Raw genomic sequence first — 27298 nt, forward strand, 5'->3', positions numbered from 1 at the left:
GTCGCACCGGCCGTTCAGAGCCATGGGGAGGGCAGGTCCCCAGGAGCTCGGTGGTTCAAGGGCCTGATCCCGTCTTGTCTGCCCGGCTGGGGTGGAATGTTCTCTTTTAGGTTACACTGGGAGAGGAAGCCGGCCAGGCCTGCCCAGGCAGCCGATTTCCTGTAATTTCCTATCACGCCGAAATAGTTATACAACTATTAATAACCGAATAAAAAGAAAACAGTGATCTGATTGACATATTTATTATGTAACAATTAGTTCTGAGACAAATTTCAATTCAAAACGTATTACTGAGGGTCCTATATTAGCTGATTTTAGAAATGGCATAATCCAAATGCATTTTTCCAATAAATTTTCTTACGTAACCGGTAAGGAATTTCTCACTCCCGTCATTTGACTCTGGGAAGGTCTGTCACATTAGAAAACAACGTGAAGTACAGCCATTAGGCACAGGTTCAAAGGGATGATATGCGCACACACACACACACACACACACACTGTAAAAACTACAAATCAATATTTCTTTGGAACACATTTAAAGTTTAAATAATCAGTGTTTTAGATTGATTTAAAACATACATCCAGAATGTTTCTAAACATCTTTCCTTTCTAACGCACTGGGGAAAGTTCCTGTCTCATTGTTTCAGCACTAAGAGGCATGGAAACAGTGTCCCAAATTAGGACACAGCTTGTCTTCCGCAGAAACAAGCTGAAGGGGTTTCTAACCCCATACCGCAGAGAGCAGCGTCTACAGAGCAGCCACACCACGCCCCTTGGGGCTGGGCTGTGTGGGGGTGGCTCGCTGGGTTTAACCAGCACTCCAGACGGTGGCCGGAACGGGAAGACAGGCTGAGAGGGGTGACGGAAAACTCGAGTGTTTGGAACCATGTTGCACTTGACCCCACTTGCTGGAACTCTTTGGGAAACAAGAATTTTCTGGATAGCGTTTTCCACGGCAACAAACGAGTCACCTCATTAAATGATTCCAGAAAATCTGCTGTCCGTTGGTTTCATGCTGCAGTCACACCGTTCCAAGGGGAAGGAAAATGCACGGGCTCAACACTACATTCTGCCACTGGGCATGTTTCAACAAACTGGTATCTGACTGCTGAGTTCATTGTCAGTACCACATATCTGTTCGATTGCTTTTTCCCCTCTATTCTCTGTTCGGCAAAATTCGGTCGTCTAGTTCTTGCTGCCCACCAGTCTTCTGTCTTGGACACCAGCTCTCCATGCCGGCTGCAGAGCGCATGCGTGTGCTCATGCACGAGACGTGACTGTGAGGTTCCGTGTGGAACAGGGCCCCACGCTTACCCACATTTGCTCATATAAAAATATACATCGTTAACTCTGTAATGCCTCACTTACATACCACAAAATACATTCTTTTTTCCCAACAGCGTTTTACCTAGTCTTGCCAATCCGATAAGACTAGGAGTTAAAACCTTTTGAAAACAAGTTTCCCAACAGAAATGAAACTTTTAAAAAAGGTCTACTTTTATAGCAGCAGCAGTCACTTTGTTCTTGGAGCAGGTAAATAATATCAATGTAGTGAATCGTGGGTTTAAATACGTTCAAAGGTTTCTTTCTTATCTCTTTAAAAATAATGCAGGTTTCTTGGTTACTTAGTGGCTCTTCCATTCTTCCAGTTCCAGGGGATGCAGAGGTCGCCATCCTGCATGACAGAGTAGAAGTTCGAGACGCAGAGGTGCATCCCCTGCAGCCAGGGCAGCGACCGGTCCAGCAGTCTCGTACAGCAGTCCACCATCTGGACGCTCGAGACGCTGGGGTCCTTATACAACTTTTCCAGGGAAAATCTTTTTGTTGAAGCCTGTATCAATTCACTTTCAGTAACCTTCAACCTGTTATATTGAAAATAAAAATGATATTGCCGCAAGCACATAAAAGGACATACAATGTAAATGTATTCTCAGATATGGGGGCTACACCTGTCTACTCACAACACCGAAAACGGCGTCCATAAGGGCCGCACTGTATGGTTCTAGAGACACACCTGTGGGCATCACGCACGGCCTGTTATTTTCACCGGACATCTGAAAGTATTTGTTAGATCTTTGTAGTAGTAATGGGGCAAAAGTAATTAATGCATAATTTAAAAAGCTCTTGTCCTGCCTCACCTAGCAGCTGGTAGCAACTGAAGAAAGCAGGAAGCTCAGTGTGTACAAGACCCCGAGCCTGACCCTTGGGCAGTAACGACTCGCAGAGACTCCCCAGTAGGGAGCAGGCTCAGGACTGCTGGGCACCCGAGGCCAGGCCCTCTTCACGCTCCCACTGCTACGCCTACCCTCCCAACCCCCCAACCCCCCTTCAGCCGCTGGAGGCTGGATGTGTCTGTTCCATCGAGGGCTTGACCTCAGGCCAGAAAGTGAACAGCTCAAGGTGGGAGGAGCCCAGGCCGCCCTCACCTGCGGCAGGGGAGTGGAGCCCAGCTGTCAGGGCTCCTGAACCGGTCTAATTTAAGTCCTGTGCTGGTCGAAAAGACCCAAACGTCCACTTTTATCCGATCTTAAACTCTGATAAAAGGGAAGCGTAAGTGCAGTGAAACACCCATAAGCTAGGGAGTGTATGGAAACAGAAATGGTCGCTGTGGTTAGTCTGCAGTTAGTGGTGCTGGTCTGTCGTCACCGAATCCCTTTCTGCAACAATGTCCTGAGCACTTGCTCAAGCACTGTTCCAAGCACTGTTCCTTTTTCCTGTGAGATGACTCCTAGACCAGGCTGCTGGAGGTTCAAGAAGGTGGACAGGGTCAGGGCTGCTGGGGCTTCCAGGGTGTCTGCTCCGGGGCAGAATGAGACAGGAAGAGTCTCAGGCACCATCGGCAGCAGGGGCACCTACGTTTCCTGCCAGGGCCTTTCCCCCAGAGACCCGAACGGTCTGGCTAAGGAACGAAGAGCCTTGCAGCGCAGCCAGGACTGTGAGGCTCAGCAACACTGCCCTCCACACTCTGTGCCGGGGGAGGTGGGCGGGGGGCGTGGGCCCTGTTCCCACTGCTTCCCCGAGAAGCCTCTGGCCTCATCCCAGGGTTTCCCTGAGCCCCGGGCCCCGGCCTCTGTATCCAGGAGGGCCTGTCAGTCCTTCTGGGGTACAGTCTTGGAGGGGTCTCGGGCCCTGAGGGGTCAGCCCTCGCCAAGCTCTCTCTGGGGCTGTGCTTGGTGCCTCTACTGTCTGTAGCAGACTAATTTTAAACATATTTAAACAATTCTTTTGCCTTTCCTTGTAGTTCTCTGCTTTATTATACTCATACCGAAAGGGAAAAAAAAAAAAAGGGAGGCCGTACAACTGGGGGAAGCACCCTGACATGGCGAGTGTGGCTGGTGGGGCGTTCTCTCCCTTCTCTAATGCCAAGAAATGGGCTGCCACTTCCCTCCTTTGACACAAATTATGTCTGTTTTTTTAAATCCTCACCCGAGGATATTTTGTTATGGGTTTTAGAGAGACAGGAAGTGGGGGTGGGCAGAGAGAGAGAGAAACATCAGTGTGTGAGAGAAACATTGACTGGCTGCCTCCCGCATGTGCCCTGACCTGGAACTGAACCCACAACCTTTTTGGTGTACGGGACACACTCCAACCAACCGAGCACCCAGTCAGGGCTCCTGAGGCGACTTTTATTTCTCACAAGCTCTGCTTCTCAAATTGAGGGCCATGATGTAAATGTAATTTGGGTTATTAGGAAACAGCCACAGCTAATGCCTGGCAGAACAAGGTAGGGAATAAGTAACTATGGAACACCCACCCATCAGTCCATTTCCTAAGTTAAGTACAGTTTTACTGTTCCATATTTATGAGTTCTGAATACCTGCAGTTTTTAAAAAAAGATTTTATTTATTTTTAGAGAGGGAGAGAAACGTCAATACGTGGTTGCTTCTTGAGCACCCCTCACTGGGTATCTGGCCTGCAACCCAGGCACGTGCTTTGCCCGGGAATTGAACCTGCAACCCTTTGGTTGGCACTCGGGCACTCAATCCACTGAGCCCTATCAGCCAGGGCTGAATTACCTGCATTTTTAAAAGTTAGACTGAATGACAAGACCTCACAGAGGGCTGACAGCACTCACTCATTTTTCCTCTTCATGTTCTCTCTGGCCTGCTGGGCTTTGGTGAGCAGGAACCACTGCAGGTATACGAGGTCACAGAGCGTCGGGATGTTAAAATGCCCGAGATCATGCAGGCTTGGAGCATTTCGGTCACTGTAATGAGACACATGGGAAGAAAACCATCAGCTCCCTCCACCCCGCACTCCACTCCAAAGAAAACACTGTACGAGGCTGATTAACGGAAGAGGACTTCATCAGGGAAACACACCCGAAAGCTACAGCCAGACTGATGCAGAGCCGTGCTGCATCCAAAGAGGCACACTTTACCAGGACAACCACCCACTCCCCAGCCCTGGGGCCGTCCCCGTCTGGAAAACGGGGCCTGGAGCCCGCTCCACGGCGAAGGCGTGAGCGCGAAGGGGAAGGCACTTCAGCTGCAAGCACAGTGCCTGGGAAACGACGTGTGCGGCACGCGCACAGAAAATGTGGGCTGCCGATTTAACAGCAGTTTGCTCCTGTCGAGTTTCCTCAGGACCGACTTCCCCTGTAAATGGCCACACATTTACGGAACGTTCTAGAGAGTCAATCCTTCGGTTCTCTCTTGTCAGCTTTTCTAATGTGTCAAGAGCGCTGCTGACAGGTGCAGCGACATTCTGTTCTGTAATTCCTAAGAGGCGCACACTGAAATACTAAAGACTGCATCGACTGACTTGCAGACCTCGCCTCGGTGAGTAAGTAAGAGTCAATCTTGTTTCAGGTGTTTACCTGTTGAGGATCATTTGTAAACCACGCAGACTTCGAGGGTGAAAAGGTATTCTACTTTTCAACAGTCGGTTATAGAACACATCGAGAAGAGAGTAGTATTCCTCCAGCGTCAGTACTGGCTGTAATTCTTCAATATAAACAACCTGTATGCCGCCGAGCAGATAGCTTATTTGGTCTTCTAAAAACATCAGCTTCCTCTGGAGGTCAAAGTAACTTGGTAATCTTTCAAAAAGCTACAGGATTTTTTAAAAAAGGGAAGACATATTTAGTTTTGCATTATAATAACTCAATTTTAAGGTTTCCAGAAAAATGGTATTGAGATATTTTAACAAGATAATTATTTTCCTAGAAGGAAAGTTCAAGCAAGCAATAACCAACAGACTTAATATAATGCTGGCAATGTTAATATTCAAAACAAACCACATCAGAATCTTAGGAATTTTTAGATAGGAGAACGTTGTAGAAAAAAGGAAATGCATTCCAAATAAAAATAAATTCTACGTACTAATAGATACTTAGGAAGAATCTCAACTTGGTTTAGAGCTGGGGTGTCAAACTCATTTTCATGGGGGGCCACATCAGCCTTGTGGTTGCCTTCAAATGGCCGAATGTAATGTTAGGACTGTGTAAATGCGACTGCTCCTTAACCAGGGGCAGGGAGCGCGGTGCTGCTGCCGGGTAGAAAGAGGGTGCCGCGGGATAAAACAAGGTGGAGGGCCGGCCCTCGGGCCTTGTGTTTGCCACCTGTGGTTTAGAGTGATTAAATAGTATAATAAAGGCTTTATTTCAACTCCAAGTCTATTTCTTCAGAATTTACTTTAATCCACCTAAATTAAATTAAATGCAATAAACATTACTGAGCAGCTACCATGTACTTAGGCAGTAAATTGGGCCCCCGGAGCATACAGATTGTAAGAGTTTGTCCCTGCTGGCCAGGGCTCACAGTGGGGGGAAGAGGAATAAAAATAAAAATCTGAATTCAGCACACGAGGTGCCTCAGCAGGGTGAATGGACACAGGCGGGTGAAGCCGAGGGTTCTAAGGAAGTCTGATGGGGCCAATCGGCCACGAGCCCCAGGACTGAGGAAAGGTCAGAAGTGAGTGGGGTGTGTTGAGGGAAGTCAGAAGGGCCTGGGCGAACGTGGACGCACGCACAGGGCAGCACGCTCACACGTGAGGAGTCCGGTGTGGCCGGACCACGGCTGCCTGCGAGTGGACAGACAGCCGAAGAGGCAGCTGGCGCGAGGTCAGGGGCACCCTTGGGTGCCACGTTAAGGACTTAGACTTCGGACAGAAAGCTGTGGTCATGAAGCTTTCAGGGTGGTTGAAAGGCAGCGAACACTGCTACAGTAAAAGCAACAGCAGTATAAAATTTCTACAAATGATTTATAATGTACTTCTAACACTTTGCGAAAAATGATTTTACTACTTCTTCAATTTTCTTCTGAAGGAGTTATTTACAGATGGTAACCACACTGTAAAAACTGTTTATTGGGAGCTCACTGTGGAGTCCCAGATCTCTCAGCCCGCTTCCCCGGGGTGGCACCTTGGGGACTGGAGTGTCCTGTCACAACCAGGGAACTGGAGTGACACAAGCCACCACCCTTGTCAGATGCCCTCCGTTTCGCTGGCACTCACTGGGCATTTCACTGTGTGCAGTCTCAGGTGGCAGAGCCCCATGAGGACACCGCGGAGTCCCACCGCAGGGCCCCCCGTGCTGCACTTGTATAGTGGCAGACGCTCCTCGACCCCTGGCAACCACAGACCCGTTCTTCCTCTGATTTTGTTATTTGAAGACTCTTACAGATGTGGAGACACGCAGCGTGCCCCACCCTTCGAGGCTGGCCTTCCCACTCAGCAAGGGGCGCAGGCAGCGCAGGCCCCTCCTCGCTGAGCAGCGCTGTCGTGTGGACGAGCTGCACTTTGTTCAACCCCGCGAACCCCGAGGGGCACTGGGGTTCTCCCCCCGCTGCGGGCTGTCACGAACATTTGCGTACAGGTTTCTGTGTGAACGTAACTGTTCACTTCTCTAGTGTAAGTGTCCAAAGGCACCGTGGCTGGGCCCGGGAGGGGGGGCCCCCATGCTGAAGGTGTAAGTGGCTGCCGTGCTCGTCCCCAGGGGGTGTGCCCGTTTCACACTCCTGCCCACAATGACGGAGGGAGGCCGTTTCCTGCATCCTCCCGAGCACTTGGTGGAGCCGTTATTTTTCACGTTATTAGCCACAATGAGAGGTGCAGTGACTTCTCGCTGTGGTTTTCGTCTGCGTTTCCCCAGGGCTCATCGTCTGTGCCATGTGCTTATGTGGCACCTGCCTGTCTTCCTGTGACACGTCTGTTTGTGTCTTTTGCCCACTTTCTAGTTGGATTCTTTTTTTCTTTTTTCACTGTTGAGTTTTGAGAGTTCTTTATATATTCAGATACAAAGACTTTGTCAGCTCTGCGGCTTGCAGATATTTTCTACCAAATACTTGATCTGAACAGACTCTTCACAAAGAAGATGTGTGGGTGGTGAACAGGCACATGCAAAGACACTCCCCATCGCGCGTCATTAGTGAAGCACCCATTCAACCCACGAGGGGGCAGTCCCGCACACGTCCTAGAATGGCTCAAACGAGGAAGGTGCCGGGGCCAGTGCCAGCTGTTCCCTCCACAGTTAAACGGCCCTAACATATCCAGCTGGTCCACTTTCAGGTATGCATCCAAGAGGGAGGGAGACAGATGTCCAGAGAAACATCTGTAGATAATGCTCATAGAAGCTTTATTTCTAACAGCTAAAACCTGATACAAGCTCATGTCTGTCAACAGGTGAGCGGATACACAAGGAGTGGTACATCCAAGTGATGATTTATTGCCAAGTACTACCTGACAATAAAAAGGAGTAATTTTCTTGATACACGCAACAGCATGGATGAACCTCAACGTGGTTATGTTAAGTGAAAGAAATCAGACCACCCCCAGCCCAAAACCGCATACCCTGTGATTCCAATTATACACAACTCTAGAAATACAAGCTATCTGCAGCGGCAAAAGCAGGCCAGTGCTGGCTGGGGGCGTGCTGGGACGGAGAGGGCTGACAGAGGGACGGGTGCACACTTCTCTGGGTGACGGGCATGTTCACTGTCTTGACTGTGGTAACAGTTTCATGGATAGTCACATATGTCAAATCTCATCAAGTTTACACTATGTATGCATGGCTTGTTGTATGTCAATTATGCCACAAGAAATCTGTTAAAATCAAAACCACAGATGCAGGCCTTTAGGCGATGTTTCGGGAAAGACCATAAAATTTCCAAATAAAAACTGACTTAGAAATCCAGTCTTAAGCATCTGATCTGAAAAGACCTGCAACTATTATTAGAAACTTTTTTATTTCATTGACATCATAGCATAGTTGCAAATGAAAGGAGGTGGACGACAAATGAGGTTTTTCGCATCAAGCCGCTCCTTACCTTGGTCCAGTGGTGGTGCACGTCCATCGTCCCCAGCATCACATGGCCCACTGCGCTCACCCCGGAGCGGTCTGTGAATATCACCGTGCATCCTGACGGGGAAACACAGACCCGGGGTCACCGCCAGAGCTGCCTTCCTCTGCCAGCATCGCGCAAACAGCTACTTAAGTTTAGTGTATAAATTCAGGGGTAAAGGTCAGTAGAAGTCTAAAGGTCAATTTTATGTGGCTGACTTATTCAAAAGAATGGATTTAAAAATTCAGCTGCGATAAAGTCACTTCTGCAAAGACTTTTAACACTTCGTTTTCCTCTGCACTTACAGATGTGGATAGCAGCTAAGTAATATTTTAAAAGAAAAGGGAAATTGTTTACCTTTAGCATTTTTAAGTGTTTCCAGGTTCTGCTGTGCCAAGCGGCCCAAACTCTGCAGCTGGCTGCAGCGGTGGGCGATGCCCCAGCTCCGCTGCCACCTGGTCCGACAGAGAGCACAGCGGCACGTCAACACCGGGCACCCGGGAGGAGGGGCCCGCGCTCACCCCGAATGCTCGAGTATGCACGTGTTTCCAAACTAGCTGAGCATTCAAGAAGCAACCAAATGGAAAACAGACTGTTCACTCGTTAAAAATATTACTACCCGTGTTCAGGTATCTAAAGATTTAAAACAAGCAAGTAGCAAGTAAGTTTCTATTTTAAAATAAGAAGGTGAAATGGGAAAGACTTTGAAAAGATTTTTTCCCCCTCCACATTGTTCACAATGATGATGATTTCGCTCTCAATTTAAGTTCCCATTAGGAATTCCGGTTCGGTTTATCAGATCCTTTTTTCTTATTGTTGAGAAAGTGATTTTTATGACACCACGTAATCTGCTCCTTTTATACGTGAACATCGGATCTTAGTGACAAAGCGGAACCTGACGTTCGCGTGATGTCACAGTGGTGCCGCTCTGTAGAAGTAAAGAGGACCGGTCTCAGGCAGCATGAGAAAACCCACCTTTGAACCCTAATCTGGCATTTACCAGCTCTGTGACCTTGAACGAGTTGCTTCTAGCCTTCCTACGGTTTCTCTTTCATACGTGCAAGTGCGGCCCTGACCTACGGCCTGTGGTCTAAATCAGAGGTGAGTGTGTGAGAAGGGGTAAGGCACTCTGGAACAATGTAGGTGCCTCCTTCAGCTGAATCTGTGAACACACTGAACACACTGAATCTGTGTTCTTACTAATGAGCAGTCTTTCACACAGGCTGTCTGTCCGGCATTAGGAACCGTGTCATTAGTCGCAATGCCTCTGTCTGCCGGGGACTTGGCTGCTCTTCCAGGAGGTGGGGAAGCCGCCCCGTCCGTCCGTGGGCCTCCAACACTGCGGTCTCGGGACCCGGCTGTGCGCTCAGACCCCGGGAACCCCAGCCGGCCTTCGTGTGTGGGGGCGACGCTTGTCGCCATTTACTGCACTGGGAGTTAGAGCCGAGGAATTTCTCCACAGCGTCGTACGATAAAGCTTATTTCTTTTTCTGTTTAAGAAATCCTTTCATTTTTACTAATCCCAGTCTGCCTTGGCAAATCTTTTAAAACTTCTACTAGAAAAACTTATTTTCATGTACACAGAGACAACAATACAACATTCATTTTCTCTCTCCTTTCCTGTTTTAGACTCGAATACCAACCTCACATGCTGGAGGAATAATTATTTTTTTTACATGTTATGAGTATATGAAAAAGGGTATTTTTCTTACGAACCCATTATGTGAAAAAGTTCAACCAGCTACAGCTACATCAGCATCTAACCCTTACTTCACTATTTTAAACAAGAGATTGATAGTAGTTTCCTTACATACATATTTGATTACTTTCATAAAAAGACAAGAGAAGAATATTTAGTTATCTGAATAATTAAAGTAAGAGATGCAAACATTTAACGGCTGGAAAGCGCTGCCACTAGGTGGCGCATGCTCATTCTAACCTGTGAACCAGGTTCTCTGCGGTACCTGATGTCTGAGAGCTGCAGCTGACGAGACAGCTCCTCTTTTAAACGGTCTAGTTCTTTTCTGAGTGGCAAACTGTTCTCCAGCCTTTTAACCGCACGTTTCCCATTGTTATCTAGCCAGGATCTAGAGAGAAGAAAACAGATACATGTATGCTAACAGCAATGTGGACGTGCCTGCTGTTAACAGACATAGACACTCCTTTAAAGTAGCCCCATGTTAAACTCCAGTCAAACCTTTACCAAGTTACAAGTAAAAAATAAAAGTGTAGATGGAAGTGGCTGAGGTGAGGTCTCGGCTGGGCATTCAGTCGAGGGGCAAGGGCTGGAGGTGGAAGGCACACCAAGGCAGCAGACCCAGCAGCCTGCGGGAAGCAGGTGGTTTTGGAGACTCCGTGGCGGAGAGGCCAGATTGCTAAGGTCTGCTGAATGAAGCCACTTGGACAGAGACGGGGGAACACACGTTGAGAGCTCTGGGCACTCCCAAGCCAGACTAAAATGAAGGATGAAGCTGGGGTCCACCCAGCTAGAGCCCACACAGCAGCCACTGCAAGCTCCTGCCTCAGGTACCCGCTGCCCTTTCCGTGTGGCCAGCACCGCCAGACGGGGCTTCTTTGCTGGCGACCCACATGCACACCCACACATGCTTACTTATATACAGAAATATAACGGAAACAAGTGTTCTGAAAACAGTATTTAAACTTCTGACAACATATATTCGAGATATGTTAAAAAGGAACAAAGCAAAATGACTTTGCTGGCCCCATGTCAATAAAGTGTGTTGGGATTTGCAATTTGAAAAACACTGACTTAGCCCGTAATCACGGGGAAATCGTGACTACAAAGTCCCGATCGCAAACGTTCTGCAGAGACAGTTCCAATGGGCAGTTGTCCAGTGCGGCCTTCTGTGGACGCCAGGATGGACTCAGAACTTAAGACACTGAAGGCGAAATATAAGTACTTGAGCAAAATTCAAATAGAAAAAATGGAGGTCTCATACAGAACACATTAAAGACAATTAATCACAGATAAGACAAATGACAGAAAAATGTTTGTACATGGTTTTTATCATTAAAATTTTTATCAATCTGTTCCACATAGTGTTTTTAAACGTTGACACCACATATTTTTATGACACATTGATTATTCCAGCAAAAGACCTTACTATTGAACTCTTCAAAGAAGCTGAAAATGCTTAACACATGAAGAAGCTTCCATTAAAAAGATTTAGATGTGTTTTCTTCATGTGCTAGGGGTAACTTGAGGATAGAATTTTAAAAACTTAAAACGATTTCCTGTTTGTGTTTGGTATGAAAAGATTAAAAAATTTAACATAATTGGAAGTATTCTATCAACTTTAAGAAGCATGAAACATTTTTTTTCACATAATTACTGTGCTAACTGTACTGATAGGATTACTTTTCCTGAAAAAAATCTGACTTTAATTTTAAATACGAACTTCAAACATGTGAAGTATAAACTTGTACGTACGTTAGGGTTGTTTCTGCTCTCGAGACTTGTTCGAGGTCTTCATCCGGGTCCTTGAATCCAGTAAAGGAGTAATAAGACTTGTCCCATTTGATGGGCCTGTCAGGCACCCCTCTGGCCTCTTTGAGAGGCTGGGGGTGCACACTGCTATTCGAACTTTGGACGTGTTCAACTGACAAACTGCAGGAGTTGAGAATATATAACACTGTGCTTAGCAGATCTCTGGTGTGCAAAGTAAATTTGACTGCTCGAAATCCTAGAGAATATAATTCCCCCAGACAATGAAGATGGTTGATTATTTGCTTCATTTAAATTTTTTTCATACAAAATTTATAAAATTAAAACCTTCTAAAACATTCCAGTACCGATTCAAATCCATCCACCTGTCAACGGAACACTACTTCCCTTCTCCAGATCGGCGCCAACACCATCCTTGCCTTCATCAGTCCCTGGGCCAGTGCCCGTCACTGGTCTGGCACCAGCGACTAGACCCGCCCCAGCCCAGGAAGGGGATTCGGAGCAATGCAATGCTGTCCATAAATTTGGTGTCCGTGGTCTAGGAGATGGTAACGCTCTCACATGAGCAGGGGTCCCCTAAAGGTACTTTCTAAGAAGAAGGGGGAGGGAGATGGTGGGGGGGTTTCCCTGTGACCGGCTCGGAAGAGGAGAGGAGTCTGACAGCCTAGTCTCAGTGGTGCCACAAACCCATCTAGAGTCTTCTCTGTGACTGGAAGAGCTTGTCCTCGTACTTGCCCACCCAGCTGGCTCGTAACTCAGTATTTTCGGGGTGATTTAAAATTCCCTCACTGTTTAACTGTGCTTCTCAATCTGATTCTGATACCGGGTAGTCATCAGGCTAGGGTTCGTCATCTAACTTGTTAAGTCATCAACAGGAAATCCACTGTTTGGTATTTTCCCCCTCCTTTATTGGAATGGTGCTTAAATCACGTAACTTTCCAACCATCACTCCCACCAACTGCACCACCGTTCTCTCTCCTTCCAAACAGGAACAAAGACTCGAGGTTGGAAAGGCTGCAGCAAGGGCTTCAAGCTAAGCTGACGCCAACTCAAATATTTTCTCCACTGCGACATATTTTTTCTTTTTTAAAAAGGTATTGTAATTGGTTTTGAAAACTTTATCAGTACTATGTAAGTGCATCCTTTCTGTGAAATCAGGGAGATGCACCAGTGCAGACATGGAGCATTCACGTCACTGCAGGAAGCTCTCTTAGGCAGCTCTGCTCTAGGCACTTTCTCTGCGCTTGTGTGTGCAAATGTGTTGACACAAACACAGCCCCACCATGTGAACGGTCACGCGGCCTTGGTGACCTTTCATATCTATGTGGTTAGAGCGACCTCCTTCTTTGTAGTAGCTACACACTGGTCCATATAATGAAGGCAGCATAAGTTATCGAACACTTCTGAAATTGATGGACAAAAAAATTGTATTTAATTTTTCACATTCTATAAAAAGCTGACATGTATTTTCTTGTCTTTGCCAATGATGACGGATATCACAATTTAACTTATTCTTAGGGAGACGTATTCTCTTGCCTTATACACTTAAGGAATTTAAAACATGCAAACTAAGAAGGAATTTTTTTAGTTTAATCATTCGGTGCTAAAGTGGGGAATACAGGCATGACCCTAATCAGTGGAAGAGGAAAGGAAAATCCAAATTCCTGCATTTGAGGTTAGGAAGAGACAGTTTATCCTTAGAAGAACTAAGTCAAGAAATAAATCTCAGTTTCCATCTTGTCAATTCCATGAGTTATTTCATCCAATGTGAGGGCTGCTCCACAGTGAGGAAGGCCTGCATGAGACGGCACAGGTTCTTCACTGGAAAACAGTACCTAATTAATTTAGTTTGCATTTGATTACTAAAGGAAAATAATTTATGTGTTTATTAGCTATTTATATGCATCATTTCCTGAAGTGTTTAGTCACTGTCTTTGCCCATTTTTGTAACAGAGCTACTCTGTCTTCTCTTTGATTTCTAAGAACTTTTTATATATTAACTTTATCTTTTTGCCACGTATGCTGTATGTTTTCTCCTATTTCCAGTTTACGTTTTTCTAAAATCTATTTTTGTTTAGTAAAGGGTTCAGTTAAACATTAATTGAAAGTAGTTTTCCTGGCTGGCGTAGCTCAGTGGATTGAGCACGGGCTGGGAACTAAAGTGTCCCAGGTTCGATTCCCAGCCAGGGCACATTCCTGGGTTGCAGGCCATAACCCCCAGCAACCACACATTGATGTCTCTCTCTCCCCCCCCCCCATTCCCTTCCCTCCCTAAAAATGGATGAATAAAATCTTTAAAAAAAAAAAAAAAAAAAAAGAAAGTAGTTTTGTTTTTACTCATAGCTGACTACAACAATTTATTTCTGCATTAACTCACAGAGAGCTTAGTAAATCTTTAACTTGTTTTAAAATTTATTACAATAAAGTTTATTTCCTCATAGACCACCAAAAAAATGAGATGAAGAAATGATTCAAGTCTTTAATTTCAGTAATCAATATCACTAGTAAACATTTTACTTTACTACCATCTCAATTATCAATGAAAAGGTAACTGATAATTTCTAATGTTCTAAAAATAAAAATGTAGAAAGAATGTGATCTTAATTTTATAATCAGGTAAAAAGATTAAGGACATAAAAATGTTTTAAATCTTTGTCAAGAGTGCCAATATTTGTCATAAAGGGAAGGCAATGACATAATTATTTTAAAGGAAGAACAGAAAATGTGGTACATAAACCAAAGCCTTAGACTAGGAATTTCTGGTACCAGCTCTTACTTCTGGTACCAGCTCTATGCTTAATTTGCCATGTGAAACTTTCCAAGTTCCCCTGTTGGTTGCTTCCCTCACAAAGAAACTTGGTTTATTCTTGAACTCCACGGTATTCAGTATCTCAGACAAAGCCAGCTGAGATGGTAGGGAAGTAGCAGCTGAAGCTGTAGAAATGAGCTCAAGTCTCCCAAACACGAACATAGAAACAGACTGGTGATATTTTTGCTTTAAAAATTGTGAAGGGTTTACTTTTGCCCTTATAAATCCGTCTGTCATGGAGAAATCATAAAATCCTGCATAAGTAGGATGGTTTTTGTCAATTCCTAGCCTAACCTTGACCCTGAGTGTAACAGAAACATCGGTCTATTTCACGGTACTTACGCGTCTTTGCCCTCACCCCAGCAAATGACAGCACCTCGGCTGCTCACACGACTCTCAGGGCCGAGACTAGCACGGTCACCACGATCACCTACACTCTCACCCCGAATCGTGTCACTTGGTGATAAAGACGGTTACTCATAATGGTTACGACGAGTGAGTATTTACAGCCTTCTCCAGTAGAGCTGTTCCCTTCCTTCACAACAGGGTTGTGAGTTCACGTTTTGTCGCTGAATACTGAAGAACAGGGTCTATTTTAAATAAAACTCCAAATCAGACGGAGATGGAGAAACAGCCAGGGAGGGGACCTTGCGATTCCTGATCTCCCACATTCAGGCACGGGAGGGCGAGAGGTGGGAGAAGATGTGCCACCAGACTCGAGTCCCGGGAGAGACGGGGTGGGCCGCTGTCTTAGACATGAACACCCCGTTCTGGTGCTTTTCAGACCCAGCTCCCGTCACGCCCCCCGCGCATGAGGCACGAGCCTGAGTGTCGGCACTCACACATGGTGCTCCCCCTCTCTCACTTTAACAGCGAAGGGCCGGGAGTGAGGGTCACACGGCTAGTCACCGGAAGAGCTAGAAACAGACTGGAGGTCTTCAAAGGCCTATCAACTTCTGACTTTCATGAACAGTTTGTTTTAAAAAATTAGTGTGTATTTTCTTTTTTTGTCCCTTTTTTATCCTCACCCAAAGCTGTATTGGTTTTTTTTTTAATTGCCTTTTTAGGGAATGAGAGAGAAACATAGATGTAAAAGAGAAGCATCAATTGGTTGCCTCCTGTACCTGCCCAGACCAGGAATCGAACCCACAACCTAGGTATGTGCTCTGACCAGGGATCGAACCTGCAATCCCCCAGCTACGGGATGACGCTCCAACTAACTGAGCCACACAGGCCAGGGCTACTGTGTATTTTCCAATTCTTTTAGTCTTAACTCACCAAAAGCTCTTAGTAAATCTTTAGGTTGTTTTCAAGTTCACTCTAAAAATAAAGCTATTTCCTCAAGGATAACTGAAAAGCTATATATTTGGAGAAATGACAGAACCATATTTGCCCTTAATTTTAAGTAGTGCTGGTTCATGGATGGCTAAAGCAGTGACAAAGGACCAAACAGAGGCTGTATATTTGGAATGACTATGCAGCATAGGGCTGGAGTTAAGGAACCTGGCTGGGTCCCCACCCCAGGCTCTGTCTCCACAGCCCTGGGGACGGCACGGGACGTCGCTAAGTTACAGCCGGGCACACGCTGCCCGCCTTGCAGGGAACATGGAGGAAGGAATAAGAGAATGCACGCTGCACTTTTAAAAAATATCAATTGTTACACAGTTTGACACTTCAAATAGCACTAAAACAGAAGGGGACAAATAGGAACACTTCAATTTTACAGACAAAAAAAGCTTAAACACAAAAAATGGCTTATTGAAACACATGCGGCCAGGAATAGATTCTAATTCTGGGAAAACCAATCAATTAAATGATATCATTTTTCTATGGCCACAGCTTCAACCCGAAGGTATTCGGGCACCATCAGACTGAACGAACCTACTGAACACGAAGCTTGCAAAGGACGAACTAGCAGTAGGAAAACGTACCGAAAGTACTGAAGGTTTCCTGGCTGTCAGGGGAATGTTGGTCTGTTTCTCTTACATAAAATGTGAGCTGCGTTGGTTTCAAAGACCTGAAGCCTGGTTTCTGGAGATTTTCTAAGTAGACACTTAATTTCTGAAGAGAGTTCTCATTAACTTCCTGGAAAAAAAATTATCAAGGGGTATTTACACAGAAAATAGAACGAGGGAACAACAGAAGTCATGTCCTGACCTTTTTAACACACATTGTGGATACTAAATGAGTCGGTAATAAAAGATGCTGGGATTTCACAGCACTGGTGGAGGGAGAAAAACAGTCACCTACCACTAGGCTTCATTTTTCCACACATGTTGGATTTAAGAACTTTAGCTAATATCTGCCAGATATCACAATTGGAATATTTTCCAAAAGCAAAGAAGCAAAACTGATCTGTTTTGGACTGCAGCTGGAAAAACGTAATATAATGATGTTCTAATTTTCAAGAGTTTTAAATTCCTTTTCACGTTAAAGCAGGTGGCATTGTTAATGAAAAGGAAAGGAACCAATGAAACAATTCCAAGGCAGTTAGCTCGGTAACACATCATCTGACGTGAGAAGCTACGGGCCTTCGGGACCGCGCTGGTCCCGAGAGGTTTTCGCTGCCTTCCCTGAGCGCGCACCGAGCTGAGCGGTGCCGCGGGGATGCGGGGATGCGCACTGGCCGGAGGCACCGGAGGGGACCACAGAGGCCTTCCGCATTCTTTCACACCTTCAGCTTGACTCGAACTAGAAAAACCGGTATAGGAAACACAATGAAAAATACTCTAAATGGAGTTCATAGCTTTATTGCCTACATAAAGAATGTCAGATTTCATAAAAAAAAACATGTTTTCAGTTGGTAGTATCTATATTTCAAATTGGGTCAGAGCAACGATTATGCATCAACACAACGGAACTGCAAATTTACAGAACCCTCCGTATTTCACCGTGACCGTGATGGTGACCTAGGTAAACAACCTAAACAGAAGCGTCGGCTAAAGGCTGAGCAAACAGGAAATGCTTACCCGTTCCCGGGGGTGCTGGCCGAAGAAATCGGGATGCACCACGAAGTAGAACGGCCTCAGAGCATTGACCGCTTCGGCTCCTGAGAACGCTCTCGAGCAGGAAAACCAGTGTGGGAATGCCTTCTCCAGACACAAGCTTTCAGGGAGACGTGGACTGATTAATTGTGAGGGCCCCGAGGTACAAGCAGACCCCCAGTGTACAAAGTGAGGGCAACATTAAACTGACTCTGCACGGAAAACACCACAGAAACAGGATAGCAAACAAAGCCCAAAACTTTGTGGTTTTCTGAAATCTACCAAGTTTTAACAAGCAGTGAGTGCCTTGCAGTTTCTAAAAACAGTGACTATAAATTCCTCTGATGCAATAGGAGAATATTAATTAAGAATATAATTTCCCCTCGGAAAACCCACTTGGAAATGTTAATTGGTTTTGCTGCAAATGAGGATGATTTTCGGCATCATCTTTTTTCTCCAGATGGGTTAAAAGAACCACCAATATCCAAGTGTCATCTTTTTATAGTGAAAAATACTTTGAGAATTGTTATGTTTAGAAAGAAGATACAGATCTCTTTTCATTTATTTTCTCATTACTGGCATGATAATATTATTCTAATTGTATAACTTGATATTTCATTCTTAAAATTTGGCATAACTTATCTGAGAGTGTTTTTTTAGTATAGTTTTAAATTTAAATAAGATCATTTGTAATTAAAAAATATTTTATTTATTTTTAGAGCAATGAGAAGGGAAGGAAAAAGAGAAGGAGAGAAGCATCAATTGTGTGGCCCCAATTGGGAACCTGGCTCGCAACCCAGGCATGTGCCCTGACTGGGAACCGAACAGGCGACCCTTTGGTTCACAGGGCTGTGCTTAATCCACTGAGCTACACAAGCCAGGGCTCATTTGTAATTTTAAGCAAGCACTTCCCTGATTTCTATTTTTGCATGTTATAATTTACCTTTTCCATTCTATAACATAAACTACATAAAGAAGTCTCTAAATATTGGGCACATTTTTATCTCATATGCTATGTATACTGAGTCTTCTGAAAAGCTTTCTGTTTTTAAAATGGTAGGACTGGAAAATAATTTCTGCAGATTTTTTTCCAACAGTCTAGAGACCACCAATATATTTTCAGATTACCTTTGGTTTGGTTTGGTTTTGCATATCTTTGATAATGTCAACACACAGGTTGAGCATTAAAGATTATAGTAGGAATTTGGACAGTAAAGGAAACAATAAGCCTGGTATGAAAGTCCTCTGTAGGAGGCAGTATAAGAAAATGTGAGTGACAGCTCCATTTATTCCCCATCAGAGCTTCAACAGACACTTAGCTATCCGGCCAGCCACTCAAATTTTACAAGTCCTTTAAAAATAGGAGTAGCAGTCATTATTTCCCTTCTAGACTCGGCCTGGATACAGAAGGCGAGGGAGCAGTCAGACAGTTCACCCCAGGATTATTTCCCTTACTGGGGTCCCCTTTCCCCGAGCTGCCAGAGCACAAAGCCTCAGACCTACTTCTGCCCGAGCCAGCTCGCCCTCCCCAGCCCGTTTTCAGTTAGTTTTGTTCCTTCTTGCCTACGGCATCCCCTGAAATCATTCTCCTGCTTCCTGCTACCAAATATCCCCATGTAAGTGGACTGCACAGCCTCACAATCAGTCTACTTTTCCCTAATGCTGAATATAGGTTAATTTTCCTAAAGTCCCACTATCACCGTATTCCCTACTAAAACACCACTATGGTCTTGCAATTCCTGCAGAATAAAATCCACCCCCCAGTCTAGTGCAGTAAGTCCTCTCTAATCGTTTCCAATCTGTCTTTCAAAGTTGATCTCCAGCCAGTCCTTACAGAAACCCTCAGGCCAGCGCCCGATGATCATCCTCACCTTTCCCTTTCTTCAACTTGATGTCTGAGCTCTCACACACCCTCCCTACCCCTCACTTCCATCTGTCCAAACTGCATACCCACTATGTGCCAGGAAGCAGGGTCCCCCAGAACCTTCCCTTTTAAATCCTCATTATAAATAGTCTTTCCCTCTTGAGAACTCAAACAAACAAGCAAACAAAAACCAAAAAAACTGTTTGGAACATAATACTGTTATGTGTAAATGATATATTTTCATTTGTTCTTCTTTCCTTCCACCTACCCACCCTCAACTATTCCTGTATTCTTAAAGGCAGTAAATACGTTTTAGGTATGTCGTTTGCTGTGTTAGTTTGCATCTGCTGAAAGCAGAGGCCAAGACAGGATTAGACATGCAAGACAATTATTGGGAGAGGAAGGCAAAGGTCAGAGAGCTGTTTTAACCCTGATTCAGGGTGGGCAGGGCCCCTGCAGGAGGAGAGCGGGAAGGAGGGGGTGTGGAGCATGGGGTCTGGGGCTGCGGTGCAGTGCCAGGAAGGGCTCAGCCATGCCCGGGGGGGGTCCTTGAGCCAAAGTCACCCACTGGAAGAGTCCTGTGTCTTGCTGGAATGATTCTGACTTAGGATTTATATTACACACATATGAATAGCAAATACAGCAGCCAAATGACCTTAGTATACGATTTAATTGCAGAGTGGTTTTCCAAATGTTAACAGGAGGCTGTTCATATGAATTTTCTTTTTTTGTTCTTGCCCTCCACCACAATATAACTTTAGAATTTGAAAAATAACAATAAATTAAAATTAGCCAAATGCATAACAGGTTCTCTTCCCCCACCCAATACTAACTACAGATTGGACCATGAAGCTTACCTCCTTACAGGTCTCAGGTGGCAAAACATTTCTGAATATGTATGTACGTCAACTTCCAGGCATCATTAATTGCTAAAACATTAAGCAGATATCAGTAATGAACAAGTTAAAAACATTACCATTTACATTCGCCCTTGCCCGAATGAAATACTTAGCTATAAATCTTAACAAAATATGTACAAGATCTATATGAGAAAAACCACAAAACTGTGATAGAAGGAGTCAAAAAGGAACTAAATGGAGAGAAAGTCCATGTTCATGGGTAGAAGAATCAACATTGTTACGAGGTCTGCTCTTTCCAACCTGCTCTGTGGATTCAATGAAATTCCAATCCAAATCCCAGCAACTCACATTCCGGGTACCGACAAACTCCTAAAGTTTGCGTGGAAAGCAAATGACCCGGACTGGCCAGCTCCGTGCTGGAGAAAAAGAGCTGTGGGGCCGACGCTGCCCAGCGTCAGGGTCACTGTTTAAAGCTACGGGGGTCCAGCCAGCACAGGACTGGTGAAAGAATGGATAAACTGAACTTCATTAAAATTAAAAACTTGTGCTCTCTGGGAGACAATGTAGAGAGAACGAGGAGGAAAGGCACAGACTAGGAGAGAAATATTTGCAGAAGACATGCATATCTCAAGGATTTTCAAAAATCAAAACCAGACTTAGTTAAGAGAGCACAGGTACAGGGCTCCGAGCTTGCAGAGAAGAGACTAGAAGGACACACATACTCGATCTCTAACTAGCTGTCTCTGGTTAGCTGGTGGGAGGATGTCAAGTACTTGAATGTTTTCTTATTTCCTAGTTTATTAACAATGACCACGTGACATATGTTCTTAAAAATTAAAAACATACATGCTTTTAGCATACAAATTAAATGAAGCAAACGATCCTGACAAAAATGAGCATTGTTCATTCAGTATGTGAGACGGGTCCCTGGACCGGGGAAACCTGTCGGCCCAAAGACAGTCCTGGACTGCGGTCGCGATCTAGCCCAAGAACAGCTCTCCACACTCACACAGAATGACAAGGACACCGGCAAAGAGACCAGTAAGTGAGCTAAAACTGTGGGTAAGAAATGGGGAAGAACACTTGGGACGCACGTGATCATCCAAGACTATGAACGGGATGTAGATTAAACTCTATGCAGCAAAGCTCTGACCACCATCTGTTATTCAGCATAAAAGGGTCCTAGAAGCAGCCTTGCAAAGCCAGAATTACTAAACAATGCAATGCACCTAGGCCTTGCAACAACACAACCTGTTTTAACTGTTTTTTTTTTACAGCAGTATCTTAAAAGTGCATACAATCAGAATGTCTGCGACTGATGAACAATGTAGGTGATCCAAAAGACACGCGTTGCTCGTCATTTGCAAAAGCAAGACATCAAAACAAACGAACCACTGCAAATAAAGTGTTTTGAAACTTGAAAGTTAAAGCAAAATAAAAAGACAGCAAGAATTTTGACGTCAATTTAGGAAAGACTAGCTGCTTCAAATTTGATTCATCAAGGGTTTCAGAGGCAGGCAGCCAAGTCTCTGTTCAGGAGTTTACACATTTACACATTTATGAGTGAGAATTGGTAGAAGCAGCGGCTGATTTAGCCACGAAAACAGCTTGAAGGATTGGTTTAAAGAGTTTGGAATTAAGTCTCCGAAGAATTACTTGCAGCAAAATTGCAAAAACTGGAGAATGTATCCTTAGTGGCTTTCAAACATGGAATGGGGCACAGAGAGCTATTTAGTATGTTTTAGAAGTTTCCATAAAAAAAAAATCAAAGCAGAGCCCTGGCCAGGTGGCTCAGTTGGTTGGAGCCTGTACACCAAAAAGTTGCGGGTTCAATTCCTGGTCAGGGCACATCCTTAGGTTGTGGGTTAGGTCCCCAGTCGGGGACTATACAGGAGGCAATTGACGTTTCTCTCACATCAATGTTTTTCTCTCTAAAATATCCTCAGATGAGAATTAAAAAAAATAATAATCAAAGCAGAAAAAAATGTTCCTGTACTTAAAGTACTGGTCTTCAGTTGTCCCAAAAATTATTCATTCACTGTTCACTTTGTAATCGTAGGGTATAACTAAACTACTAATGGGCAATGATTAATAAAGGAACTTAAAACTTGGAAATGTTCTTGGCAGGTTCTCACAATGAAAAGAAAATGTTTTCAAATACAAGTATGAACATTAAATCACGGTTTCTAGACTTAGAAACAATTTTTTAAAAAAGCTATCACAGGTTAAGAGTTAGGTGTGTCATGCCTGCTTTTTCTGTGAGTAGGCTGTTTCTTAAGAAAGGTTCCCACTGCAGTAGGTTAGGAGAATTCTGACCTTGGCCTGTGCTGCATAATAAGGTAGCTGCTAGCCACATGTGGCTATTACGCACCTGAAATGAGGTGTCTTAAGTGCCAATTAGATTTTAAAGATTTAGTATAAAAAATGCAAAGTACTTCATCAATACTTGTTTATGTTGAGATAACATAGTAAAATTAATTTCACTTGTTTTTGCTTTTTAAAAAGCAAAACACAACCTGGTTTGAATTATTTCTTGCAATTTGCTAACAGGACATGTAAAACGACACCTGCGGCTCCTGTTAACTTTCTCTTGGGCTGCGCTGATCTAAGCAAAAGCAGGGCAGAACGCGTGAAGTTAACACTCGCTGTCAGAGAAGGCAGTCTGCTGGAGGGCTGGGGAGGGAGGTCGGGGACAGGTGGGGGAGGGGGCGGACCTGAGATCTGTATTTAAATCCGGACTCCAGCACCGAGTGAGCAAGGAAGGGCACGTTATTTCACCCTCCCGAGTCAACTAGTAAATAATACAGATGGTCCAAGATCAGCCTGTTCAGCTACAAAGAAGTTTCTTCGATGTGAATTGGATTATTTGAAGTTTCTTCGATTGAATTGGTAAATTGGGAAAGATGTATCATATGCAGCTTTTTCCCAGCATGTTAATGATTTGGAGTAATCAGAGGTGGGCTTTCTACAATCATACATGCTTTAGCTACATAGAGAGACTTAAGGAAAAACCTGAAAATCCCTCAGTAGTTCCTTTCTTTGGTTCAAGAAACAGATGGTTAGTGGCTTCAGGTATCTCTACATTTCTGACGACATCAGGCAGTCTGGGAAGCTGCTGGTACAGGTGAAAAAGCCAGAGATTCCCACAGGTCTTGTTTTGAGTGGTATTTTCCCCCACAGACCCTGTGATTTCAGTGCATTGTCTTGCAGCATGTCCAGATTTCCAGGAATCATAGCGCATGTCCTCACAGTGGAAACACCTGTGTGACATGTAGGTACTGTCACCCCAAACTGGCCTTCAATTTGAAATTTAAAGGTTTTCATTACATGAGAGAATACATTCAGCTAACACAATAGGACAGTCTGCTGGGCAGGAATTTAGCCAGAAACTATCTTTGCTGTAGAAAATGTTTATACAGTTAGTGAGTATTTTACAGAATTTTGTCTTAATTTAGTAGAAAAAGAAAAATTACAATTCTAATGCTAGCAATAAGGGCTAACAAGTTTAGCATAAATGAAACAACAGGAAATATACGTATCATTGGTCCCTAGCTGGTATTTCCTAGACTGAAGTTATCTTCACTGTGTGTTTAGGGAAAAATTATAAAATGTTGGAAATATCCATTACAGATTTTCTAAAAGGTGAAATGTAATCCAGAACACTATAATTATGTTTTAGCTCTCTGGATGTGGAATTCCACATCACATAATTGTACACGTTTTCAGGAGTACATTATGTGTGAAAGTAGGGGACAGATAGAGGATTTTTGTGAAGCTTAAGTAAAATAATTATGTATAACATCTGGCAAATAAAAATTCATAAAAGTGGCAAGGGTTATTATATAATTCCCTCCTAATAGAGGTTTACATGTTGCTAGAACATGCACTAAAATACATTTTGATTGGAAAATTAAGAATGGTCAAAATAAGGGATCAATGTCCAAACGTCTTCAATACTGTGGGAGGCTATGAAAAGTTCTGCTTGAATTAGTTCTTTGTTTCCTGTGTGGTTTGCCCTCTTCTTGAGATTAAAAAAAAATCTAAGTGGAAGCAAGGACAGAGCCCAGCTGGCTGGTGGGCTGGGCTGCTTGCCCTTTCCCCCGGCCCAGATCTTGGGTCAGTCCTCCTCTTTGCAAGGCCAAGGTCCAATTTTGTCACTTCTGCCGAAAACAAACAGGTCTCGGGAAAAGAAAACGTTAAGGGATCTGACTGCTAACTACAATGTTAGTTTACTATGTTAACTCAAGTTAAAGTTAACTTTTTCATTTACTATGAGAAGTTAATTGCTGAGAAGACGAGAAGATTCGTACCTGCGGTTCTTTCCCTTACAGGACTAGCCACACAGGAAATCAGAATGACTGTCAGCACACTGAGTGCATACTGCTTCAGAGCAGAGCTGGGTGCTCTGTCTGCTGCTGAGAAACAGTCGGAAAGCCTAGGGCACCCAGGTCAACTGCAGGCTTCTTGTCTTCAGACAAATTCTTACATGGGTGGTTCTTGTATGTACCCCATAGAGCCCACTGTCCTTCCGTTGGGAAAAACCTCAAGCATGCTGCAAAATAACTAAAAAGTTTACACTGTCTTATCTGACTTGGGAGGCACTCTGAGTCCCTAATTCACCCAATTCATCAACAGGCATTTACCAAGCACTTATGGGCCAGGTTCTGCGCAAAGTCTTGGGAATAAAAAAGCATTAAGACAATGCCACCTCTCCAAAAACTGTGTCATAGTCCTAGGAGAGAGGCAGTGGAAAAACAGACACAAGCAGATAATTACAAACAATGCCGTAAATGAAATAGTAGCCATCTGCAGGGTATTATGGGAAACTCGCAAGTGCTACACCTGGAATTGGGGACTGTGGAAGGTCTTTTCCAGGGAGATGGCATCGTCCTGTGTAGACGGAGGGTGGGAGATGGGGAAGGGCACAAGTCGTTCAGAAAGCAATGTAAGCGTCTGCTATAATTCACTTAATAGCGATATTAGTTTCTATTTCATAAAATGAAAAATTCTGACTTTAAACTAAATTCTGAGCTGTGAAGTGAGGCATTAAATATTCTGTTCAGGTTCAAGTCAAATTTTGTAGAAAGAGATACCTAAGTTGGTGGGAAAGTCAAATTTGGGTAGTTTTAGGAAAACTTTCAGTTTGCTTAAACCACTTTAGATACAGGAACACTAATGTATTCGTCAAACAGAGGTCCTACCATTGATCTTTGGCCATGTGGCACAACTTTTGACAGTAACTTATTTTGACAAAGTTAATATCCTCACGCTACTCTCATTTCAGCTGTGACTACCTTACTCGGTTTTTAAAAGCAGCTTTTTCCATCAAGGAGGGATGTCAAAGAAAAAACAAAAGTCCTATTACATAAATCAATAAACTGTCGTAAGAGCAAAGTGTCTAGACTCTTTAGCTTCCTTTTCTAATCTATTGCTATGAGATTAGAATCATCACAGGTTCCTAAAATAAGGCCAAGACTTCGGGTAAACACCGCAGTCGGAAACAATGAAGCCTAAATAAATCGTCTTCGGTTCCTCATTTCAAAACACGTTAAAACAGATGAGGTGCAGACACTCCGGCCCCTGGCAATGTCTCAGTTCGCGTTAGCACGTCGAGCTAGTCAATGCTCTGCCCACAGCGACCCCCGTTATCTGCCCTGAGTAGCCAGAAGCAACTGGAGCCCCTCCCCTCCTGCGCCTTACAGTTCCGTCAAGGATCCGCTGGGAGGGCTTTCTCAGAATTGTATCACCTCCGAATTGTATCACCTCCGACCCGTTTCACCTCCCACCGGGTACTAGTGGGCCGTGCGGAGGCGGGCGCGGACGAGCCCGGGCGCATGCGCACCAGGGCACCAGCGCCGGTCCACTAGCGCGCGCCGGAGGGTCTGGCACTCCCACCCGCCCTCGCCCACTAGACCACAGCTCTGATAGGATCCTACCCTCCGAGCTTCCAGAGCCCCCACCCTTAATATCTCAGCTGGGCGCGCCCTGCCCCACCCGGCCAGAGTCGCCAGCCGCGGCTTGTCCCCGGAGGTGAGAAGCGGCGAGGGACAGGGCCGCAGAACACGCCCTCATTGGCTGAAGCATGCCAGGCCTTCCAGCCTGGAGCGCCTGCGCGCAGCCGGAGACGTGGGTAGTGAGCCTGGCGTTACCCAGTCCCGTGCTGACGTCAGCGCCCAGGTGACGTCCCCCGCCTTCCCCCCTCTTTCAGCACCTCGCGCGTCCTCCTTCTTACCGGCCGGAGGGAGCTCCGCGCGCCCGCAGAGAGCTCAAGGACGCGCGAGGGAGCACTCCGAATGTGAAGGACCGGGCCGGAGGGAGTCGGATGTGATTGGGTGGCAGGTGGCGGGGCCTGGCCCCAGGGTCGGTGGAGCAACTGAGCACGCGCTGGAGGGGTGGGACGGGGGAGGGCAGGGCGCGCTGGAGGACGCGCGCATGCGTCCCCTCCCCCAGAGTCCCCACCTTCCCAACCGCCACCCCCAGGCGCCCTAAGAGGGGGCCAGGCTGCCTCCGCAGAACCGCCCGCGGAGCTTTGAGGAGCTGACGGCTTGGGACGACTGTCAGTCCCAAATATAGCTAATTTTTAAAAAATTTCTCTCCTCCGGTTTGCCTTTCCTTTTTATTTGGGCTCTTTCAGTATCTGGCTATTTTCAAACTTTAAGCACCCTCCACTGTCAGCTTGGCTTTTTACTGTTAACTGTATTTCGCTTCTATGACTTTGATTTCCCCTTGAAACGGCCACGGATGAAATTCGGCAATTAACAATAACCTGTCTTTCCTCTTTTCTACCTTTTGGCATTGTTGACTGTGGGAAAGAAATAATCTGGTCACTTGTGATTTTTTTCCACCCAATCTCATTTTTCTAAAAGCTTCAGTTATCAACTCTTGACTCTTCATCCTTTCAAATGCTTCTTTGCTGTCAGCGTCTAAACAGGCTCATATTTAATTCCTTTCTTTGGGTTTCAGTGACCTCTTGTAGAAGAGACTAATTTATAATTGCCCGTTTACCAGTCTTCATTTGCCCTCAGAGACACTT

At 45.0% G+C, this 27298-nt stretch overlaps 1 protein-coding gene across 4 annotated transcripts; it reads right to left on the reverse strand.

Moving 5' to 3' along the window:
* Nucleotides 1–226: 226 nt before the first annotated feature.
* On the reverse strand, nucleotides 227–26648 carry TCAIM (T cell activation inhibitor, mitochondrial). 4 transcript variants are annotated; one of them, XM_045857298.1, is made up of 11 exons: nucleotides 26498–26648; nucleotides 20263–20334; nucleotides 17527–17662; nucleotides 16489–16642; nucleotides 11734–11986; nucleotides 10247–10369; nucleotides 8640–8737; nucleotides 8268–8359; nucleotides 4820–5052; nucleotides 4076–4207; nucleotides 227–1862 (listed from the first exon to the last, which is right to left on the reverse strand). In XM_045857298.1, the coding sequence occupies exons 2-11, from the start codon at nucleotides 20289–20291 to the stop codon at nucleotides 1622–1624; spliced, it is 1491 nt and encodes a 496-aa protein (XP_045713254.1). In that variant the 5' UTR covers nucleotides 20292–20334; nucleotides 26498–26648; the 3' UTR covers nucleotides 227–1621. The 4 variants fall into 4 exon arrangements, with proteins under 4 accessions (XP_045713254.1, XP_045713257.1, XP_045713253.1 ...); XM_045857301.1 differs by lacking the exon at nucleotides 26498–26648 and adding an exon at nucleotides 26202–26224; XM_045857297.1 differs by lacking the exon at nucleotides 26498–26648 and adding an exon at nucleotides 25966–26098.
* Nucleotides 26649–27298: the final 650 nt, after the last annotated feature.

This window comes from Phyllostomus hastatus, unplaced genomic scaffold (genome assembly GCF_019186645.2).
Source record: "Phyllostomus hastatus isolate PE091 unplaced genomic scaffold, TTU_PhHast_1.1 phas_scaffold_129, whole genome shotgun sequence".
Classification (NCBI taxonomy): Eukaryota; Metazoa; Chordata; class Mammalia; order Chiroptera; family Phyllostomidae; genus Phyllostomus; species Phyllostomus hastatus.